Raw genomic sequence first — 22,165 nt, forward strand, 5'->3', positions numbered from 1 at the left:
AATCAGATGCTTGCAGGAAGCACAGTTGGCAAGGCCAAGGTTTTAGGTTATGCTCCTCCTGACCTTCCTTATCTGAAGTCGACAAGTCACTGCAACTGATTTCTCATAACCAGAAAGATTAACGTAATCTACAGAACCAGGGGAACAAAGAAATATGCTCAGAAGAATAGATCTTAGCTGCTGAGTATACTGAAAAATACTGAACATGAATTTTTAAAAGTACAAATCTTCTATCTATATAATTTTCCATTGAAAAGGCCCCTCGGTTTGGGCAAAAGAATAGGGGAAATAAACATAACAAAGCTAAAATGGTGCAGTTTAACTGAGGTGGTGAGACTCTGCAATTTGTATAGTTAAAATAAAAGGAGTGGCTGATTTATTGTACTTCAATAGAGTTCTTCATTGTAGTTTTGAAAATATTACATAACTAATTATTTTAACTTTCTGTACAGTAAATCTTGCTGAACTAATATTAAATTTCATATACTGCATGTATAATGGTCAGAGTCAGTTCCATTGCCAAAAAAAAAGAGAAAACAAAAGTAATATTATACTAATTTTGCATAAAAGATTAGCCAAAAGATTATTTTTAAAAGATACCATGATTATAAAAAGCTAGAGAGAATTGCTTATTAGTAGAAAATGCATAGTAAATGTATTAAATTTTTCATAAGTCTACTTCAAATCATAAAGAGGCATCACAAGCAAGAATATATTAAAACAGAAGCAGCACAAGAGAGTGAGATAAATGTGTAAATGAAAAGAACAAACAAGAAAACAATAATTTAACCATTTCTGCTCCAGATTTATCTTTCCTTGAAATGAAAGGAACATGGATTTTTATGTTTGCCATCACTAGGGTTATTCTTTAAGGTTTTAATGTAGAAATTTTGAAGAATTGCACAAAGCTGGTATTTCATCCTGTCCATGGATTATTATCTTATACAGACACAGGAAAGCACACAGTCCATGAGGACATGTATGGTGCAGACAATTTACTGGGAAAAATATCACCATGACAAATACAGGAAGAATACTTTAAGGAGAAACCGTAATGTTAAAATGTTTACAGCTGAAGCAAAAGATTGTGAACAGTGTAAGCATGTTCGCAAAATGAAGCGTTACTGAAGAAAAAGAACTGCAGTTCTGGATCAATGGCAAGCGTAGTGGCTTTTCCACTCAGTATTCCATGCATATCTTGGGTGCTATGCTAGTACACAGAGACTGTGCACCAACTCTGCTATTGTCAAAATGTTACTTCAATACATCATTATTTAAGTTAACTATTTGCAGTTTATTGGTAGACAAACTACAAAACCATGCAATTATCTTTAAAAGAACATGGTAACATTTGAAAAATTAATGTAATTAAAATAATCTAAATTATTTAAGCCATTTTCTTTATGTGACTTCTAAAAAGTGAACTCAAATTATAAAATGATCAGGTTAAAAATTACCATATCAGTTGATAACATTTTATTCCAATACCAAAATATGAATTTACCAAAACAGAAAAAACCCTGCAAATATACCAGTGAATCTTCAAGGCAGTACCATAGTTGTTCATCAGAAAATAACTGGAGATATTGATTTCCGTTTAAACAGATACTTATAGGAAAAAAAAACATGACATTTTCTTCATTAATAAACGAAACTGAAACCTTTGCCATGTAAGAGGCATGTACGTATGGATTTGACAGTCTTTAAAGTATGAAGTCCTACACTATCAGGATTAAGTATTGAAGCTTTAGTAATTTATATATGTGACTTCTGAAGTTATGAAAACATTGTAACTGAAATAAATGAGTAAAAGGAATCTTTGGGATCTACAGTAAGGACTGACTAGTGTTACAGCATTAGTGCTATTAAAAAATAATCACTATTTAAGAAATAGCTTCCTCAGGAGCCTAAAGCATGTTTCAGATTTTAAAAAATTACAATACATTATTACTTTAGATGCATCTTACATCTAAAAATGTATATATCTGTATATACCTAAGTCTTGAAATTAATTACTAGTTACAGTTATATTGGTAGAAATTGTTAAGATTGTGAAACTTTCTCAAATTTCAAAACAACCAAAACACTGCAAAAAAGCCTCACCCTCAAAATAAAAAAAAAAAAGGCTGCTTTATCATTACAAAATTGCTATAATTTCAGCTACAAACATGCTTATTACTACTTTAGTAGCTACTCTGCTTTCTCATCACTAATTCCCATCACGTGTACTGGGACAGGGATTGCATATCATGCAGTGAACTGCACCAAGGGATTGACTAAAACTAAAACCCGGATTTCTTTTGGATCGGGTTATTTTACATGGTTTGAGTACAGCTGCATCGGTATTTGTGTCAATAGAGACTGGTGGTGAGAAAAAACTGCTGTGAGATGGAGACTGATTTTGGTCAGCAATGGTGCTAGCCCTGAGTTTTTGTTGGCCTATGCTCTTGCATGAATTTTTTTAAAGCTTCTGCATCCAGAGTTGTAACAAAGCAGTTACTTTACACTGTCTGCTCAACTACGTGCATGGTAAAACCTCATTTCATCTTAGGGACCCTGATGAGCTTTATTTCCTAGTTTTCTAGACGCATGAAAAAAACCTTAAAGAAACATTTTACTTTTTCTGAAAATTGGTAGTGAACTGTATCCGAAAAAAATTAAGTCTAGGAGTACAATCCATACTAAAGGACTAAACTGCTTTATAAACAGCACTTGCAGTGCTGTTAGAAATGGCACTATTCAATACATGATTAGTATTCTACAACTCCTATGACATTACAGTATTAATGATAATACATATTTCTAAGCTAATTCTTCAAACAATTTGCAGTGTTTTGGCAATTGAAGTTTGCTCTGGCGTTCAGATTTATTTTATTTCTATTTTACAGAATTAAAGCTTTTCACTAAAAACTGAAAGTGAGTCTGCATACATAAACCACTGAAAAACATCATTCACAATGCCAGGTGTAATTAGCACTTCATTAACTCACCCCTTTATCTCCTCTTGTTTTGGAATTGAATTTCACTGTCTTTAAACGGGCTCGTTCTTTTTTCTCAACTCTACCACAAAAACATACACAAAAATGGTAAATCAGCAAAATTCCATAACTTCAAGTTGCTACTTGTTACAATGTAAGCATATAGGTGTACTTTCTGTAGTATAGATTTTTATTGCTGATGACACCTTCAGAAAATGGAAGCCTGCTAAACTGTATTGGAAAAGTAGGGTATTATTTCTCAAGTAATGAGCTGTGAAGGTATTGGGAATGTTTTGTGATTATATGGGTTCAATAAATCCAGAGGGCACAAAGAGAAAATATGACACAATAAGTGAATAGCTTCAGTTATGAGTCAACAGCAGACATGAAGATTCAGACAACCTAATCTCTTATTCAAATCTCTAGTATGTCAACAAACACCTAATCTCCATTTACTCTGGCCACTAAAGAAAGACTTAGGGGTTTTCCAGGTTTTGGGTAGAAAGAATTCATGATAGTGTCATAATTAGAATAAAATTCACTTTGCACCTTTTCATACATATATAATGTAATGTTATTAAACTCATAACTTGCTTACAGTGAGAACAGAGAAATGGACTTGGATCACTTTTATCAATTTCAGCATGCAACTCCTCAGGCTAAATAGGATTTTAAAAAACTCACTGAGTTAGTCAGAATCCCACTACAGATTACTTTTTTTTAAAAAAAAAAAAACAAAAAAAAACCACCAAGTGGCTGATATGGTAGAGAATTAACAACAAAGAGCAAAGCATATACAATATATGTAGTAATTGTATCAGACATTTAATAGCAGACATCTCAAAGTCAACAAAACATGACATACCTGCGTTTGCTTGGGATAACTCCAATTTCATCACTTTCTCCATCTGGAGTTACCTGCCGTGCTTGCCACCATTCATCATCAGACGCATTAATGACATGGAGAATATCGCCAAATTTGAAGTTCAGTCCCTGACTTGGAAGGCCACTATCTTTAGTCTTGTCATAATCAAAAAGAGCTCTACATGGAAAAGAAAAAAATAAACATAGAAAAAGCAAGAAACAAACATGAAGTATGAACAGCACAAAATAGGAGGCAAGCTGCCTGTGTTGTTCATAAATGATTGCACCATTCTGGCAGCTGCTTAAAACAAGAACACTGAATGCACTCTCATATATACACGTACACGCAGAGAACATGTAGTATAGTATCCACACACACTTGTAGGCTTTAATGAGCGAGAACAAACTTCATCCAGAGCAAAACTCTAGTACTTTGTAAAAGGTCCACAGAAGATGCCTCCTGCAATTCAGCAAGTACTCGGCACAGAGCAAGTTACAAGTCAGTCTAGGATAAAAAAGGCAAGGAAGTATTTGAAGTATACAGCACTGTCAAAAGCTCAGTAATGTACATTGTTTTCTATCAAGTTATAAATTGGAATTATTTTAGTAAATACAAGTCAACATCCTGCTCACATCACTGCAGGGGGAAGAACCCAACTTAGAAATATGATCTGAGCACAACTTTGCTACTGCAGTATCCAAAGGCAAATAATCTTACGTGCATTCTTCTGGAAAATTCCCAGCTGTTTCAAGAGAATCTCATCCTTTTTTCTAAGGCAAGATTGTTTTCAAATAACAGGCACTAGCAATATCTGACCACCAGCTGCATGGCTACAGTTGTATTAATGTTCCCTTTGCCAGCAATGTTGTTTATGCAAGTTCACTATTACTCATACCTACAGTCACTCCTGCTTCCCCGCTTCTTGCTTATGGAAGCACAATTGTTTGGAAAGGCACATGGTGCACCACACTGTGGAACTGCTCTGGGTTAAAATTAATTTCTTTTCTCCCTGTTGGATCATTTTATATCTGGATCAGTTCCCTGAGGAGCCAAAGAGACTTACAGTATGTTTGTCCCAGCACAATTGAGGGTTTAGTGAAGATGTGGAAATGAACGATGACAGGAGCCTCTTACCAAAGTGTAAGAGATACTCCTAAGATTATGCTTTATAAAGGACTTACTTTACGTTTGAAAAAGGTGTATGAACCTCATCTATGTAAAGTGAGAAGTGCCTGTATGACACAGGCCAAAAAATCCTCAACTTTATTTCACCTGCAAGCTCTTATGTTTATCGGTGACCCACTTTCTAAACAATACCCTATCTCAATTTAGAGACTTGATACCAAGCCCATGACAAATTAGCATCAATTGATCACATGATGTCTAAAGTGGTATCCTTTTCTCTGTCCGAATTCAGTTTGCTTCTTCGTCCCAAAAACTAGACTTATGTACCTTTTCCTGCTAGATTTTTAATGTCCCTGAATTTTTAACCCATGTTAAGTGCCTTTAAGTTGTAACTGTTTGCTCCAAAATGTATTTTAACCTTGTGAATTTTACCTTTCTAAAACCCTGAGTGTACTTCTGTGGGTTTGAAATGATTTGTTCATAATCAATGACAAATCGCATACAGGGAAAAAAAAAAATCAACATTTTCTGTCAGATTAATCAATCTTTAGTGTAACGGCTGCTGCAAAATCAGAGTTTGTTGAGACACCATGTCTTTCTGGGGCCATGAAAAGTATCAAAAACTTTTCATAAAGGGTTAAATGTTTTAATAAATATTTTCTAAAAAAGCCTACAACAAGATACATTTTAAAATGGCTTAGAAACATTTACCGTCATAATACAAAACCTTATATTTAAATATGCAAGACTTAATTTGTTATATTTATAATAAAGTTTAGGCTTTCAATTTTGAAAGAGCTTGGAGGCTGAAATACCACGTTCCTTCAGTAGTGCAACCTCCACTATAAGACACTTCAGTTTAATTCCATAACATACTTGAGATATCTTTATTCTTTTCAAAAAATCAGAACGCTTATTTTCTTTGAAATAGCCCAAATACTTCAGGTAAGAAAATTACACATCTAGCAGTTATTCCTCCAGAAGTATTCTGCATGTTTGTTCAATAAGCACTCTGGATAAATATTGTTTCATATCTCAAAATAAACCGCACATAATCCATTATATAACTTTTCATGTCAATTCGAGTTGTATACATTTTCACTGAATTAATTAAATGAATTATGAAATTTATTTCCTGAGAATTCTTGTGAGCACTCAAGCAATGATTTCTACTAGTACTACTTTTAACTTCTATGGTTTAGTTTCAATATAAACTTATATAAGCACTGGCATGTGTTGACTGCATTTAAAAAAAAACAAAACAAAACACAACAAAACCCACAACACAAAAGTGAAATCGAAACATGAATGGATAAAAATACGTATTATCAACGTGTGCTCTTCAAACTAGATAGATGGTTACACAGAATAGTTTTTGCACAATGAAAGGCAGTTTCTTCGTCAAATACTTTTCCTCTAGTGAGGTCACTTCAAGAAAAATAATTTTATTGGGGAAAAAAAGTAAAGGTTGATAAAGAGAGTTCTATAATAAGATGAATTAGGGTGTGACACAGTGGTGACAAAACTATGCAGCTAAAATTTATAGGAACATCAGGAACTGGTAACGATCAAATAAATGAGCCAGAGAGCAAACAGAACTAACAAAAATCTCTTTTGTTTCCAACTGATTAACATGGCTTTTCCTGTATGCCTGGCAAGTCATCAAACAAGACCTTATTTCACAGTCAAGATGACATATTTGTCTACAGACTGGTATATTAAAAATAGCTCTTTTATTAACTCCCTGTACGGAGACTTTTATTACGGATTAACAACACCATGTATACATTTATTTGGTGTAAATTATAAAGACAAACTTACTTAAAAATAGGTTGGTTACTCCCAATGAACCACGGATTTGAAGGCAGTCCCATGATATTGACTCTGACGTTCTATTTAAGTTTAAATGAGAAGTCCTAAAAATAATTCTACAGAGAAAGCATCAAGTCCTTCATTTCACCTTGTATTACTCAACAACTAAACAGCACTAAAAAGGTAACGCGGTTCCTTCACTTACAAGTCTACAGAACTGAAGTTGCATCTTTCATGAGTGTTTATGCTTCAAAGCCATAAATTTAATGGCTGTGTTAACAGTGCCAAGTTTTCCAGAATGTCTTTTTACCTGGCCACACTCATTACTTTCAATATCATCGGCTGTTGTTGATCAAGTTTTACTGAAGCATTTCTTCTTTTAGGGTATTCTTACTGAACAAAGCAATCAGAAATTCCTGCAGCAAAAGCATCTCCATGAATCTTACCACTTCGGAATGAACGAAGGTCAGCTTATAAAGGAGGTTCTCTTTTTCTTCCGGAGTTTTTGGAAAAGCTGTTTGAAGCTAGATGTTTGAACTATCAGAATAATGCAAGGATGCCCAATTAAGCTCCTCCTGAATGCAAGTACGCTTTTCAGGCCTGGTGGTAATGCCAGATCTTATTTTTCAATGGATTTAGTCAAAATTTCCTAACGTTTTCAAAATTATGAAGTTTCTTCCACTTGAAGATATAACCATTTTCCGCCTTGATTCAGGCAGAAATCAGTGCTATCGTTTGAATTCGTAATATATCATGTGGGTCAGAAAAACACGCAGAGGTAAAAGTAATTTTCAATTTTGAATTCTATTCACATCGCACAGAGTGAAATTTGGCATACAAGATGAGATAAAATATGGAACAAATTTACTTCCGGTCAACATATTACCATAGAAACTTGATACCATGAAGGTCTTTCACTTTTTCACACGTGCTTTTTTAATCTGCAGATGAAGGAGAAGAGCGTATAGATATAGCACAGACACAGCATCAGAAACATTGTATGAGAGAATCTCCTCTTAGAATAAAGATCAAAAGAAATATAGAACAAAAATAAAAGAGAAGGCCATTAAATCAGTACATGTTAATTAGTCAGAGGGGGAGAGAGACAATTAGATGTGCAAATGAAGAGTTAGCTGCTGCTGAATTGCTACGTTTGTATTGCCCCCCAAGGACTGTTCGTTATATTGCTATTCATCATATATAGATATACATACAATTATGAAGAAAAATCTGCCATTTTACTTCAAATTGTATTTTCAGGCAAAGACAGTTGTCTTTTCCTTAACATTACATAATGCTTCCAAAATGCTGTTACAGGCAGACTATTCATAAAGATAACATGTTTCAGTTATGGGGACACAGTGATGTATTTGATATTATTTGCTATTTTGTTAAGTGATTTTAAGAAATCACTAGAGATTACTATTTTCAGAGGATTTTTATTTGGTAGATTTTCTACACTTGTGGTTGAATGCCTATAAACATTTTACTGTTGGATTTACCATTCAACATTACTGATATAACTGGAATCCTTTAAGGTATATCCAAACCCAAACATTACAGAAAAAAGATAGCTTCCATTACTCAAATTGGCGTTGAAGTGGTACAATTAAAAGTACAGAATGATCATACCAGAGTGACTTATATAATAAAGAATAATCTGGATAACTAACATGTTCTGTCAGTATCTAGCAAGATGTGAAAAGACTCAAAATGCATTTCATTGAGGACAAAATTACATCAGAAACCAGTCAGAACAGATGTGAATCCATCCTGCGTATACCAACTTGCTTACCAGTCTTTGGCATCTTTTGGTGTGATGACAAGAGTAGATCTCAAAAGCCCTAGCAGCACCCTCTGTTAGGAGATGTGGGTGGGAAAGTACTTTTCCTCAGGAAGTTTTGCATTTTAGATTTTTCTTCTGACTTATAGCAAAGCCGATTACAAGAAAGGTTTTTGAGACTCGGTGAAGGGAATTGCCCGTCTCCACAAGGCTTCTGCCAACAAGCTGGAGAAGGCTGCATTTTCTGCAGCTGGCAAAGTCAAAAGCTCAACCTCAATCACTTACAGATAACAACTTCCATCAGTGGAATAAAAAAGCTACATAAACACAAAATGTTTGTCAGTGGCTTAAAATACCAATGTGTGAACATGACCATAAGCTGTTTAAAACCTAATCGGGCTATAGCTAACCAAGCAAAATAAAAGCATTTAGAATTGTTTAGGCTTAGTTACATGATGAGGGCTAAAGCGATAAATCTTGAGATTATGGAAAGGAAGATCTCCCCACAATATCCATATGTACATCCACCTGTGGAAATTCTAAGACATGGATAACTGTGGTATCAAGCACTTATCCTTAGTATTTAAGGCATTTATCCTTAGAGATTTAAATTTTGACCCTTAAAAATATTTAAGGCAGACAAACTACAGAAAAAAAGAACAAGATCAGCTCTGCAAAAACAGAATACAGATAAAGCTACTAAAATAATAGGTCAAAACGTAAGGGCTACATATTACAGTCATATCTAAACAAAGCCCTGTAAGAGTAATTTGCTACATTTGTTTCAAAGCCTTCAGTAATACGTTGCAAAGGGCAGATTTTTCTGAACACCGATGCAGTTACTCGTGTAACTGCCTTGTGTAAGACTTGCTTCCTTTCCCATAGATCAATAGGTACAGCACCACGAGCAAAACAGTACCTGCATCCAATGGGAAAAGTCAATAGCATCTGAGTCTAGGATTTTAGCAGGAAAGCCAGTGAGGTCCGACAACATTTTAAACCACGCTTAACCCAAGCACCAGCACTACTCAAGTCTTACCTGCTCTACTAACATGTTCTGACTCCTGCCAAGAGGCTACTGCCGGCCCTTACTAAATCCAGAGATGAGCTGGTTTGCGGAACTCAAAAATCAATTTGTTTTTAAAAATGCCATCCTTTTACCCACATCCCACACATGAAACATTATGCTTTATCAGTACATGATAACTGATGTAGGAGTGAGTTGTCATATTAATGAGTTGCACCTTGCTACAAATTCCTGATGAAATCACCTATTTTCTTAACTGCTTCAGGCTCTTTTATGCTTCCACTTCCTAAAATCCTCCTTTATGTTTAATTCTATATGAATAAATTAATGAAGAATATTAATTTCATTTGTTTTGATGCATTTGCTCTCTTGGTTACCACGGAAAATACTCTGTAACAAAATGCTATTGGATATAGAAATAAAGATTTCTTACTACAAGCTGAGAACACAACTAAAGTAAGTTGAAGGAAATAAGATGGAAATTTATGACAGTTTAAGTAAAGGGAGACTATAAAATTGAACTCAAGAACTGAACGACAGAGAATATGAAGACTATCATCACAAAAAACCACAAACTGAATTAAGCAAGTTGTTAAGACTTCAAATAAAATGACTTAAAGAATAAATATATGTTTTTGCTGAAGTATTATCATCTCTCTGAGAGGCAGGACAAAAAGCAAGTAATAGCACCACTCTTCAAAGCTCATACAGGGTTATCAGGGCTAATATTTATTTTTCAGTTCTATTACATTAATTGATCTAAATTAAGCTTTATTTTCAATATATTTTGCATGTAACTACAAATTTGCCTAGTTCAATAACCAGTAAATAATTGTATAAAAATACGAATATAAAAATACTAAGTCTACAGAAAAGCAGAAAAAACACACTAGCAATACCATGAAAAAGATCATTACCTGACATATAGGGATCTCTTCTGGCTGGTTCGCAAAGATCCTGATCCTGAACTAATGCTACTGTTCATCATCTGTTCCCGTAAATCATGTATTTTAGCTTCAAAACGACTGTATTCTGTAAGAAAGAGAGGCACTGCCATTAATTTCCTCTGAACTTCAGCAATTAGACTACTCACAAAAATGCTGAAAACCTTATTTGTTACAGCTTTTTTAACAGAAGAAAACAACTCTCAAACCTCAACATTTTTGTTAAGCACTGTGTTTTGTAATTAAAAGCTAAGTAAAATTTTAGACTTATCAATATTAATTGAAATAAAATTTGAAATAGTTGTGATTAGGTAAAGCAAATAAACAGAAGCAAATATCCATCACACTTAAAAATTTCATCGTTTTAATCTATAGTTCACAATAACTATTTTTTTCTGATTAAAACATTTCTATTAACAATTATCATTTTATAGTAATGAAAGAGACTGATACAAATAAGTTTTAACCCATGACAAAAAGAATACTTCAGAACGTGCAACTGAAATACATGTTTATAATCTAGAGGTATATATTTTATATTTTAAACGTTAAGAAATAGGAATGAAAAGTCTCAAAATACCAACATTGAACAGATGCTTTAAAACTACTGGACTTGAATTAGATAAAGAATTTAGCACTACAAGGTGGGAAATATGCAAAACTTTTTCTGAGTAAGACGATGTACCCATGGGAGCTCAGGAAAGACACAAAAAAAAAAATCCAGAATTCTGGCATGAATTTCGATCCACTTGTAAACAGCATTAGAGATTCAAACACCCTCTATAGAATTATGTACAACGTTAATCCTAGAAAAACGGATTGTGTTCTTAAGCAGCACTGTGTACTAATAAAACTAAGCTAAATGCATTTGATTTTAGCTACAAAGGCAGGCAGTAATATAGCAATAACGTCTTCAGGACAAACATTTCCTGAAGCAAGGTACTTACATGCTGTCAGCATAAAATATGAACTCAAAACAAGTTAAGCTTTTCCTTCGGTTGAACAGTTTGGACTTCAGGATCAACAGATCCACTTGCAAAACCTTTCCAGTTAAAGGAAATGTTCTGCAGCCACCACCTTCGCCATGAGACCACGTGATGCCAGATTACAGCAAGTCAGCACTGGGAGAGCCAGGGTGTGTGCAGCAGCTGCTGAATGGGCTAATGTGCTGCTCTTCCTAGCTGCACCCCTATTCCCTGTGGGCATCAAATTTACCCAGGAAACGCAAGATTGCTAAACAGGGCTCTAAATGCAAAAACCTTGAAGAAATCTCTAAACTAAGGTTCCTTCAACAGTCATCCAAATACCATGAATAATTTATCATATCACATTCTGCAGTGCTTTCTCCCCACACATTCATCAGACAGTGAGCACAAGGCTTACACACTAAGTAGTGAAGGGGAAAAAATATTAATCGTAGAATCATTTAGGTTGGAAAAGACCTTTAAAATCATCGAGTCAAACCATTAACATAGCACTGACAAGTCCACCACTAAACCATGTCCCTAAGCACCACATCTACACATCTTTTAAATATTTCCAGAGATGGTGACTCAACCACTTCCCTGGGCAGCCTGTTCCAATGCTTGACAACCCTTCCAATGAAGACATTTTCCTAATACTCAATCTAAACCTCCCCTGGCACAATTTGAGGCTATTTCCTATTACTTGTTACTTGGGAGAAAAGACCAACACCCACCTCGCTATAACCTCCTTTCAGGCAGTTGTAGAGAGCAAGAAGGTCCCCTCAGCCTCCTTTTCTCCAGGCTCAACAACCCAAATTACCTCAGGTGCTCCTCATAAGCCTTGTGCTCTAGACCCTAGTCCCTCTAGCAGCTTCATTGCTTTTCTTTGGACATGCTCCAGCACCTCAATGTCTGTCTTGAAGTGTGGGGCCCGAAACTGAAAACACTATTTGAGGTGTGGCCTCACCAGCAGCAAGTACAGAGGGATGATCACTTCCCTAGTCCTGCTGGCCACACTATTTCTGACACAAGCCAGGATGCTATTGGCCTTCCTTGGCCATCTGGGCACACTGCTGGCTCATATCTAGCTGGCTGTTGACCAACACCCAAGTGTTACAGAAGAATATTCTGTGAACCTGTTTTTGGTATATTACTTCATTCATGAAGGTAACTACAAATCTGATGCTCTAGCAATAGCAACTATAACTCTATCCAGATTCTGACAATATGAACAGTTTCTTAGGTAACCCTGACTTTTCTCCTTTAAAACCAAAAGCTAGTAGTTTTTAAGATAGCATCTTGGTTTTTAAAACAGCATCAAATGCCTTTTTACAAATAAAGAGCAGCTCAAATAATTTACCAGAACTAAGTCAGACTGATGAGGTTGTTTGACAAGAGAAACAAAAACATTATTTACACTACTACCAATGCTATCACCAGTAGCAAAATAATTTAAGATGACAGGATGGTAACCTAAGAGGAATGTGAGAAAAAGGCATTTCTTTATAAAGCAATATTCCTTAGGGGAAGGATCCAGTTACAGAGAGAGAATAGTCTACTCTTGCTGTGCTACTGCTACACTGCAGGGCCTTGGGTAAGTCACCTCATTTTACTCATTTATACCTGAGAAATGATCTTTTAAGCCTCTCACCTGTTTCTTGGGTGTTTTGGAAGATTAACACTCTAAACTACAAACATACAAGAATGGTAGCTGAGATTTCTGACATAAGAGATTTTGTTATGCCCCCTTTGTAAAAGGAAAGCAAGCATGGAAAAAAACAGATAATCCAAGCATTTTCGTGTGCTACGGCATGTTCAGTACTGAAAATATCTGCAGTTCTTTGCAATAGATACTGGAAAAGACTACAAATTTCTGTTACGAAAGTATCATGTGTCATCTGTTGGAAGAACTGGATTTCCTCCTATGTAGCATGTAATATGTAAGAGAGTTAACAGGGGAGGCTATTCCTTACTATTGCTTAACTACTTTATCCTATGCATCATCTTCAGGTTGCTGGTTTTGCAGTTTTCTGGAGCAATTTAATTTTTCTCATCAGAACTCCAGGAACTAAGTGCTGAATGAGTGACAGGGACATCTGTAGGAATAAGAAGGAGAGTAATTTCTACAGTGAGGCTCCTACCATACCAATAAAGCAAAAAAGGAAACTAATGGGCTGGGACTGAGAAGGCTCTATGTTCAAAAAAGGAGTGCCAAGAGATGTCATATTTAGGAAAAGCTTAAACACTGTGCAGATGGAATACAGTGAGCTCCTTTGACATAGAGCAAGCTAAAAATTTGAGTTATATTCCTCTTACAGAAGGTTTTGGGAGGAACAGGAGGGATAGAAATCCCAAAATCATTGCATTTGGAGCTGAAAAGTAGACAGGATGTTGGATTTTAAAGAAAGCTTGTTATTAGATACAGTGGTCCTGAAACTAATGTTGGAGGCAGAAAATAAGACAACAGCAGGACTCTTGATGGCATCAGAAAAGCAGTATCAGTTTGGTACCCAAAGGATCTCCATCCATTCCCTGTTGACTAATTAGGCTTGGTTCAACCTCAGAATTATAAAGCAAAGTATAAACTCTGCTAATCTGTCTAAGAGATGTTACATTTCTACCTCTATGTTTAAGAATAGTTGCGTATCAACTGCCATTAGCACCTTCGATCTCTTATTAAGCTGACCACCACTGATGCCATCTGGTAGTTTATGAAATGTAGAAAAGTAGTTGTAGGATAGCAGTCAGAGACTGTCTACAGCTGCTCCATCTCACGAGCTCTACAAGAGGGGAACAGCAATAGCCAACAGCTGGTAGCAAGACTGGAGACTCTTATCTGAGATGCGTCTGTATCAAATGTGATCCATTCAAAACGCAGTTTTATCTGATTACAGAAGCACCAGGAAACAACCTACATGCCTCTGTTTTTAATCAATTCCTGCAGTAATATCTTACTGCTTACTGAACGAAAATAAAAAAGCAAACAAATTACAGAGAAGTAGCATCAAGTTTACACTACTGAAAGACTTCATATAATTGGTGTATCAGATATATATGACTTTGTAAGAAACCCCTCAGATAAAATAACATAAAAACAGAAGTACTGGATAAAACCAAAAGCACGATCTTACCTTAGCACTTCTCTCTCACACTAATGAGGAAACAAGTATTTAGGAACGAGAATTAGGAAAGCACAGAGTGATACCTTTCCTTCAAGTACTCTCCCCTCCTCCAGTATTTTCAACATGTACAGAATTTCATTGTATGTTTAAATTACCTATTTCATTCAGCTTATCATCACTAGCTCTCCCAAATGCTAGAGAACTGTTTTCTTTACACTTCCATTCTTTATGGGGTATGCATAAGATTACATATAGCGTATGACAAAATTGATCATATTTTTTCCCCTAAATCACAGTGAACAGTGCAATAAACTTTCATATGGCTAAGTGTGACAAAGCCATACAATGCACACCTAAAACTTTTTTTTTTAAGTTTTATTTTGCCACTTCAACATTTCAGAAATTTGAAGCTGGAATAGGCACAGTGAGCAAGACAACCAAGAAAGCAGACTGTCCTTTTTAAGAGGAAATAAGGAAGGAGGAGGAATATGATTGACCTCTGGTCAAACATGATCAGGGTTACCAAAAAGAAAGTACATAGGCTATTTAAATGAAAAAGCAAAACTGACTTTAATCCAAATGGAGTAGGCTGGTCATAGGAACTCCATCCACAAGTATGCTTTCAATTTCCACAGCCATCAAAACATTGAGATTCTGAAATAGTGTTTTAATAAGAAATATGGTGGCACACAAGATGCCCACACACACAAAATGAAATTAAAACACAAAATAAAACCACACAATCTAAACTCTCAATTCTTTCCAGTAAGAATTCAACCAGGATCTGAAAGAGATATATGCAAGAGCAACGAATAGGTGTTAACTCAGGTTCTCTTCTAATGTTCTGAATTTTAAGAAAGCTGCTAATGCTAGACATCAAATAAAGGGTAATAGGCAGCAAGACTAACATGAAACACAATAAAACACATAAGAATAACAGTATTGCTTCTTGGCTAGAATTTTCCCAAAGTTTCAAATAACTTTCGCAGCAGGGTGGGAGTAGTACCTGCTATTATAACATAGAGCTTGAGGAAGCGCAAGCGTCTGCTGCTTCAATTCATGGCATTTATCCAACAGTACCCCACCACCACCAAAGAAAAAAAACCCAAACCCTGCTCTGGTTCACACATAATCGGTTGTTAAGAACATTGGATGGATACATCTGGGCTCAAGTTTAAACTTTAAAATTATACTGGAAAAGCAGATGGTGTAAAACTAGAATAAATCTGCTCTATTTCATGCCTGCATGTATTGCACAGCAAAGAACAAAAAAGGGCGGGAGGGGATTAGATTAGGAAATCCTAGAAGATTCTTCTGCTCCTGAGCTCCTAAAGCTATTTCACCCAGAAAACTGTAATGTTTTCAATGTCAACGTTTACTTTAACAGAAATCAAAACTTCAGTGAAAGGGTCTGAGCAGTGAAACTCTCCTGCACTGCCTAGCTGGTGGACAAGACGACAGTGATACACACAGACACACGGCAAATAGTCTATCCAAGCAGGGGAAAAGAAAGAGGCCACAAAGAAGATTAATTTGGTCTGGAATAAACGCTCTAGCAAATGAGGCAAAAGAACAGAAGACTATGACAAGAGATGGAAAATTCAGCAAACAGCACAGAAGGAAAAGCAGTTCATGGAAGCATGGATGTGTGTACAGGGAACAGATGGTAGCACAGCAATGAGAGGCAGAGATTCTTACATATACTGAACTCAAAAGGAGCTGAAAAAGTTCACTTTAATTAAAAAAGTGTGCCTCTTGCTTACCTCTTCCCATCTGTCTGTGGAAAGCCCTCCTTTAGCAGGAACCATTGGATCTGACTCTTGTGCTGACAATTTTATATAACTAGATTTATATTCTTTTCTCCGCTCTCAGTTTTCATGGTGCCTCCAAGCAAACTGAGAAACGGAGCCTGGTAGTAAGTTAGAACCATCACCATCACACTGATATTGAACTGACCTTCCATTAGTTTTCAATTCTAAGTTTGTGAGGCAGGACTGCCACAGGATGTAGCTGACTGAAGTTGTAGAACTGAGTTCTAGTCCTGTATGTACCATCATCCCTTGATTATCTATACCACTATTTGATAAATTCATAGGTACCGTTTATGGTTTGCACATTTTTTTCTTGTTACAGATTGTAGTACTAATTTCAGTTGGTAGAGGAGCTTGTGGAGTATAGCACATTTAGTACAATCACTCAAAAACATCAGCAAAACAGGTTACCTGTTAAAATATGTGGATCACAATAAAAACATTATAAACCACTTTGAAGGAGATAATACTTTGCTTCAATGCTTGCTGTGTTATTTTAACATGACCTGGGAGAGACTACAATGCGTTCTACACGCTATTGGTGCCTTTCATGCACTCTAATGTGTAATGAGCTTGTAACCTCATTAATCACTTGAAATGCTAGGTCACGGAATTTCAAAACAGATTAGAAAAATTGCACTTGTGTTTAGTTAAGAATAGAGCCTGCAAAACTCAGAAAGGGCCTAGGTCCAGTCACTGCTGAAGTGAATCCCCCAAAAATGTTGTTGAAGGTTTACCATGCATTCACAACTTGTAAAAGTCTGAACTGTTCTTAAAGAAAGGCAAACAATTCCATTATATTAAAGAGCAGGAGTGAGGTTTTAAAGGATTAAAACATGTGTAAGAGGCTTTATAGCATCTATCAGGACTATATATAGCAGAACCCTTCTTCTAATCTTAATGGGCCTGATTTAAAGGTACTTTAATTGTCTAATCTGGATTACTTGGAAATGAGTAGAATCAGGTACAAAACAAGCAGGAATAAAAGTTTGGAAGGCTAGAGACCACATACCCCAAAACAGGATAAACTTTTTTATTTTTTAATTATTTTTTTAAGAATTTTTCATTTTATCAAATTGAGATGTGCTGATATTTTAAACCACCTTTGGTCAAGACGATCCATGTTCTCAGCTAGAAAGCAAGGGAAGCTCATCCTCTTGATACAAAACATACTGAAAACTAAGTTTTGCAAAAGCATTATTGGTTTTGCGCTACTCCAGCTGGACTTTTACAAACAGAAGATTTACAATATATTTCAAGACAAATGCTCAAAAACCAATCTTAGCTTATATGCATGAAAGTGCTACCATTTCCCAGAGCTTAGTTATTCAGCTTTAAATCCCACTAGAAAACAGTGCACAGATCAAACGTCACAAACAGAAAAATTGGCCAAATACTGGCCATTGACAGGTAAGCTCTAAGAAAGCTTTGCTTTTTTTTTTTACCTGCTTCCCTTTGACTCATTTGTTTTAAAGACAAGAGAGAGTGAAAAATACAAAGTTGTCATACTTGGATCTTATTTTCAATAGATGAATATACTCTTTCAAAACAAACCAAACCAAACCACCACCATGAAAATCCACCTAAAAATCTTGACTAACAAAGCATGAGGTGTTTTGATTGAACTATGAATCCTGAATACATTTTGCAACAGAAAATCAATTATTTCCTTTAATAAAGCTGAAACAAAAATGTGTGTTAACTACCTATATGAACTTCTAAGTTCAGAAGCAAATGTTTACAATAAAATACCTTAAAATGTTCTCTTGAGGTTTTGGCCCCACCCTCTCCTAATCTTACACCAATTCACCTGATCACCTAAGAACATGGAGCTAATCTGATCACTTAACCATTCACTGGTCTTTCGGAAGAGAAGTGGATATAGAGAGATGGACTTGATCAGCTGAATTACAAAGAGACCAGTGTAGGTTCTAAATTCTAAATAACAGGCAGCTGACAACTCACATAAAAAAATGACTGCTCTACTAGTTAAAACGATAATCTTATTTTTTTATATGTCAGGTGGATCCTTGGGAAACAAAAAAGTGTTACTACCCTTTCCTGTCATGACATGCTTATCTGAATTTCGCTCATTTTAGGGGAAAGGCCAGGTGATCAATGAATGAATGCTGATGCCAATACACTGTCTGCTGTCTTTTTCAAGGTCTTCCAAGAGCAGGCTTCACAGTTAATGTGCATGTAATTGCAGTTAATGTTATACATATACTTAATTGCCCAGTTCTGATATAGTAGAATATAACTATGGAAAAAAACGATTTAATCCACAAAATTATTTTCTATTCAATTTCAACCAAATTTATTTTCATATATTTAATGTATTTCTTTGGTTATTTTTCTTATTTTTAAACACTTAAATGCACTCAAATCTGTGTTACACAAAGCTGTAACACTGTTATGGTAGCCTACTGACACCTCGTACCTTTTCAGAATGGCCAAATCTAACCTTTCAAAAGTCCAGAATTTTGAGGTAACACTATTACTATGTCATCATCGAAACACATTAAGAATGTTTCAGATGACCCTTTAATTTGAATGGACATAACAATGGAAATGTCAATGTGAAATGAGGGGAGAGCCCTCCAAGGGCTGTACACCTCTGGACAGTCCTATACTTCCTCCTTGCTGCTCCTCTCCTCACTACATTCCCTTTAAGCACTGAGACTCTTATGTTCCTATATCCCTGCTTTGTAGCACGACCATAATTCTGACCACCTCTGAACCTCCACTCTCAGGAGTTACACATATATACAAATCACCTAGAACCTCCTCTCATTCTTCCACACTAACATCATAATTTTTCTTTGTCACCCTACATCTGTAGAAAACCCAAAGAAAGAAGATGGCACTGTGGCACCGAGGTGTCTCTGCAGAGCCAGGGAGCAACAGGAAAATGAAATGGCTCAGAAACTTCTATAAATGAAAATGGCTCATCAAAATGCTTTTGTGTACTGCAACATCACTTTCTTTGAAACTGCTGCAGGTCATGGTATTTCGTTTCCGATGTAACTCACGGTAAAGCAAAATCCCTTTTATTCATCAATGATATCTTGAGAGGAGATAGAAATTTGTAGTACAAGTAGGGGAATAAGGAAGTGCTTCCAAATGAAGAGGAAAACAAGAACTACATCCTGACTTCCCCACTGCACTTCTACAGGATAATTCCCATGTCCCAAACCTCTGCACTTCTCCTACTACGGACCCCTCCTCTGCTGCATCCAGCCCCAGCAGCCTCTGCAACTGGGGAGACTTTGTATGGACACAGGTGTCTGTACACAAACCACATGCAAGTACAACCCAACAGGTGACTCAACAATTTACAGCAATAGCTCCTAGATAAGTCGCAAGAAAAAGCAGAGAACTTACATGGAGAAAACAGAAGTCAATTGACTACAATCATTGCAGTACAGAAGCGGTGCCTGATGCGTGAGTCATTTTGTAAAAGGAGAATACCTCCACATTCCATATTTGGCTTTTAGCTACCTCAGACTGCTGGGAAGTTGCTGAAATTTGACTCAGTACAGTAGGAAAATTTTGTAAGTTCTCTCTCAAATTTACTGAACACTGCTGGAAGCTAAAGGAAAGCCCAGAAGGATATTTTTAGGAATGAGATTACATCTGTTTTCACCCGATTTTATAACCAAGGAACATTTTGGAGATTTAAGGAAAAAAAGTCAGCAGTTATGTAATTGGAGCCTGGATATAATAAAAGCAGTATCATTCAGTCATCTTAGCCTACCCCAAGCCCAGTAACTAGTGTCTGACAAACCATGTTGTTTAACTGGATCTGAAGTGACAGATACAGAAAATTCAACCCTTTCCATGATAGAAGTTTCCCAAAGATTAATTTTTTCTACAGCCTACTGAGGTTTTTCTGTTTCTGTTTGAAAAAATCCTCTTTTCCCAGAAATCTGAGGAGAAAGACAAATGGGGAATTTCTGACAGGGCTAATGTGGTAGGATAAAAAACATAAATTAGCATTCCCCATCACATCTATGAACATACAAACTGCCACACACAATTACGGGGAGTGAAGTGAGCTGGTCCTAAGTGTCTTCCAAATGCTCCTATCATACTGAATCTATTTACCCACTTATAATGAGTCCTGATGGATGTCTAGAATCTCCTTGATCTGTCCTAGCTGTCAGCATCTTTTACAAAATCCTGCTGGATGTAGAAGTATAAATAAAATATATATGCAATACAAGCAGTTATAACTGATGCTCTTCATCTTTACAAAGATATTTGAGAAACACCAACGATGAACAATAACTTTATGAACTCTTCATTTTAATACATTTAATACTTGTTAACTTTTTTGAATTGCATGAACAAAAAGTAGAGATAATTTTTATGTATACGTTTTATATATATTGTAATATGTATTATACATTATAATATGTTTTATATAATATAATATATTATATATTATAATATATTTATATTATATATATAAAATTTCCCAACTTCAGTGAATCAAGTGAGGGGAAAAGACAACCATCTGCAGCTATAATTTAGGAAATCTGAAGATGATCAAAGAACATATGCACTTTTATTAAGTACACCAATCACATGGATGATATCTTCTACTTGGAAAGTCAAATCTCAAATAGACTACTTTCCTATGATAATAAATAAACAGTAATCATTAAGGAAATTAATGATTTAATCATTAACCATTAACCATTCTATGATTCTATGAAATAAAATCGCTTTACTAATCTCTAAAATATGAACAGTGAGCATCTGATCCAATTTACCTCCCACACCAGACCTGAAAGAAGCTGACAGCTGGACTTCCAGTCAACCTCTTTTTAGGAGGAATAAGAAAAAAGCAAGCAGAGATGTCAAAGTCAGACATCAGTAACCTGAGTTCTCTGAGGCAGGTTGGCCATGTGCCAATTCATACTTCGCCTCCAAACTAGATTGAATCTCAATCTCCTAGTTACACTTTTCCTTCATGGTATTCTTCAAAAGGGTAGAGTAAGCCCTAACATGCTTCCAACATCTTCAGTCCAAATAGAGATTTCAAGCACTATTTCACAAAGAAACAAGGTCATGCAGACCAAACACCTTTTTTTTTAAAAAAAAAAAAAAATCCTTTCTTTGAATAATGTGTTATATATGTTTGCCCATAATCTAGGATAATTCAAGTAACATCTCCCATATGCATCTTCTCAAAAGGGCCCTATAATTCTTTGAGTACTGCACTCTTAATATAGCTCAACTGCATGCAGTCTTGTTCTGCATGCTTCAGTAATCATGAAGGAATGAGTATAGCTCTAGGTTTGAAGTCTACAAGAGACTGTTGTTTAGAAGTTTGCAAGAGGAAGCATATGTTGCTTTGGGCAAATCTCTGTGCAATGACTCAAAATCCCATCAATCAGTCAAGCACCTCCATAGATGTTTCAAGGAAATAAGCTATCTGTTTGAACAAGCGGTAGTGAAGAAAGGCGTTATTTCTAATGCAGAAAGAGCAGGAACCATCCAAAATGCTTAGCTCTCCTATTCTAAAAGGAAAAGAGAGTTACAACTTACAGAGTATGAAGTGATTATTTTCTTTTTAAAGCCTGAATCCCAGAAAGAGACGACGGTTGCTTTTTCATGAAGTCTGGATATGCATTTTGGCAAGGAAGGAAATTTAGTGTTGGGCCATCCAATTTATCAAAATTGGAGAAAGCTGTTGATCGCCCCAGTTCATAACAAGACACTGAA

The 22,165-nt window shown here is 35.8% G+C and overlaps 1 protein-coding gene across 18 annotated transcripts in view; it reads right to left on the minus strand.

The window, feature by feature from the left end:
* DLG1 (discs large MAGUK scaffold protein 1) overlaps window positions 1-22,165 on the minus strand; it is a 161,435-nt gene that overhangs the window by 19,719 nt on the left and 119,551 nt on the right. For all 18 annotated transcript variants that reach the window (XM_086618560.1, XM_086618561.1, XM_086618556.1 and 15 more), the window contains 3 exons: window positions 10,508-10,622; window positions 3,844-4,020; window positions 2,991-3,060 (listed from right to left, as the gene is read on the minus strand). In XM_086618560.1, coding sequence (XP_086474686.1) covers window positions 2,991-3,060; window positions 3,844-4,020; window positions 10,508-10,622 — 362 coding nt within the window. The remainder of the gene's footprint in view (window positions 1-2,990; window positions 3,061-3,843; window positions 4,021-10,507; window positions 10,623-22,165) is intronic.

Source organism: Tauraco erythrolophus, chromosome 11 (genome assembly GCF_009769465.1).
Source record: "Tauraco erythrolophus isolate bTauEry1 chromosome 11, bTauEry1.pri, whole genome shotgun sequence".
In the NCBI taxonomy this organism is placed as follows: domain Eukaryota; kingdom Metazoa; phylum Chordata; class Aves; order Musophagiformes; family Musophagidae; genus Tauraco; species Tauraco erythrolophus.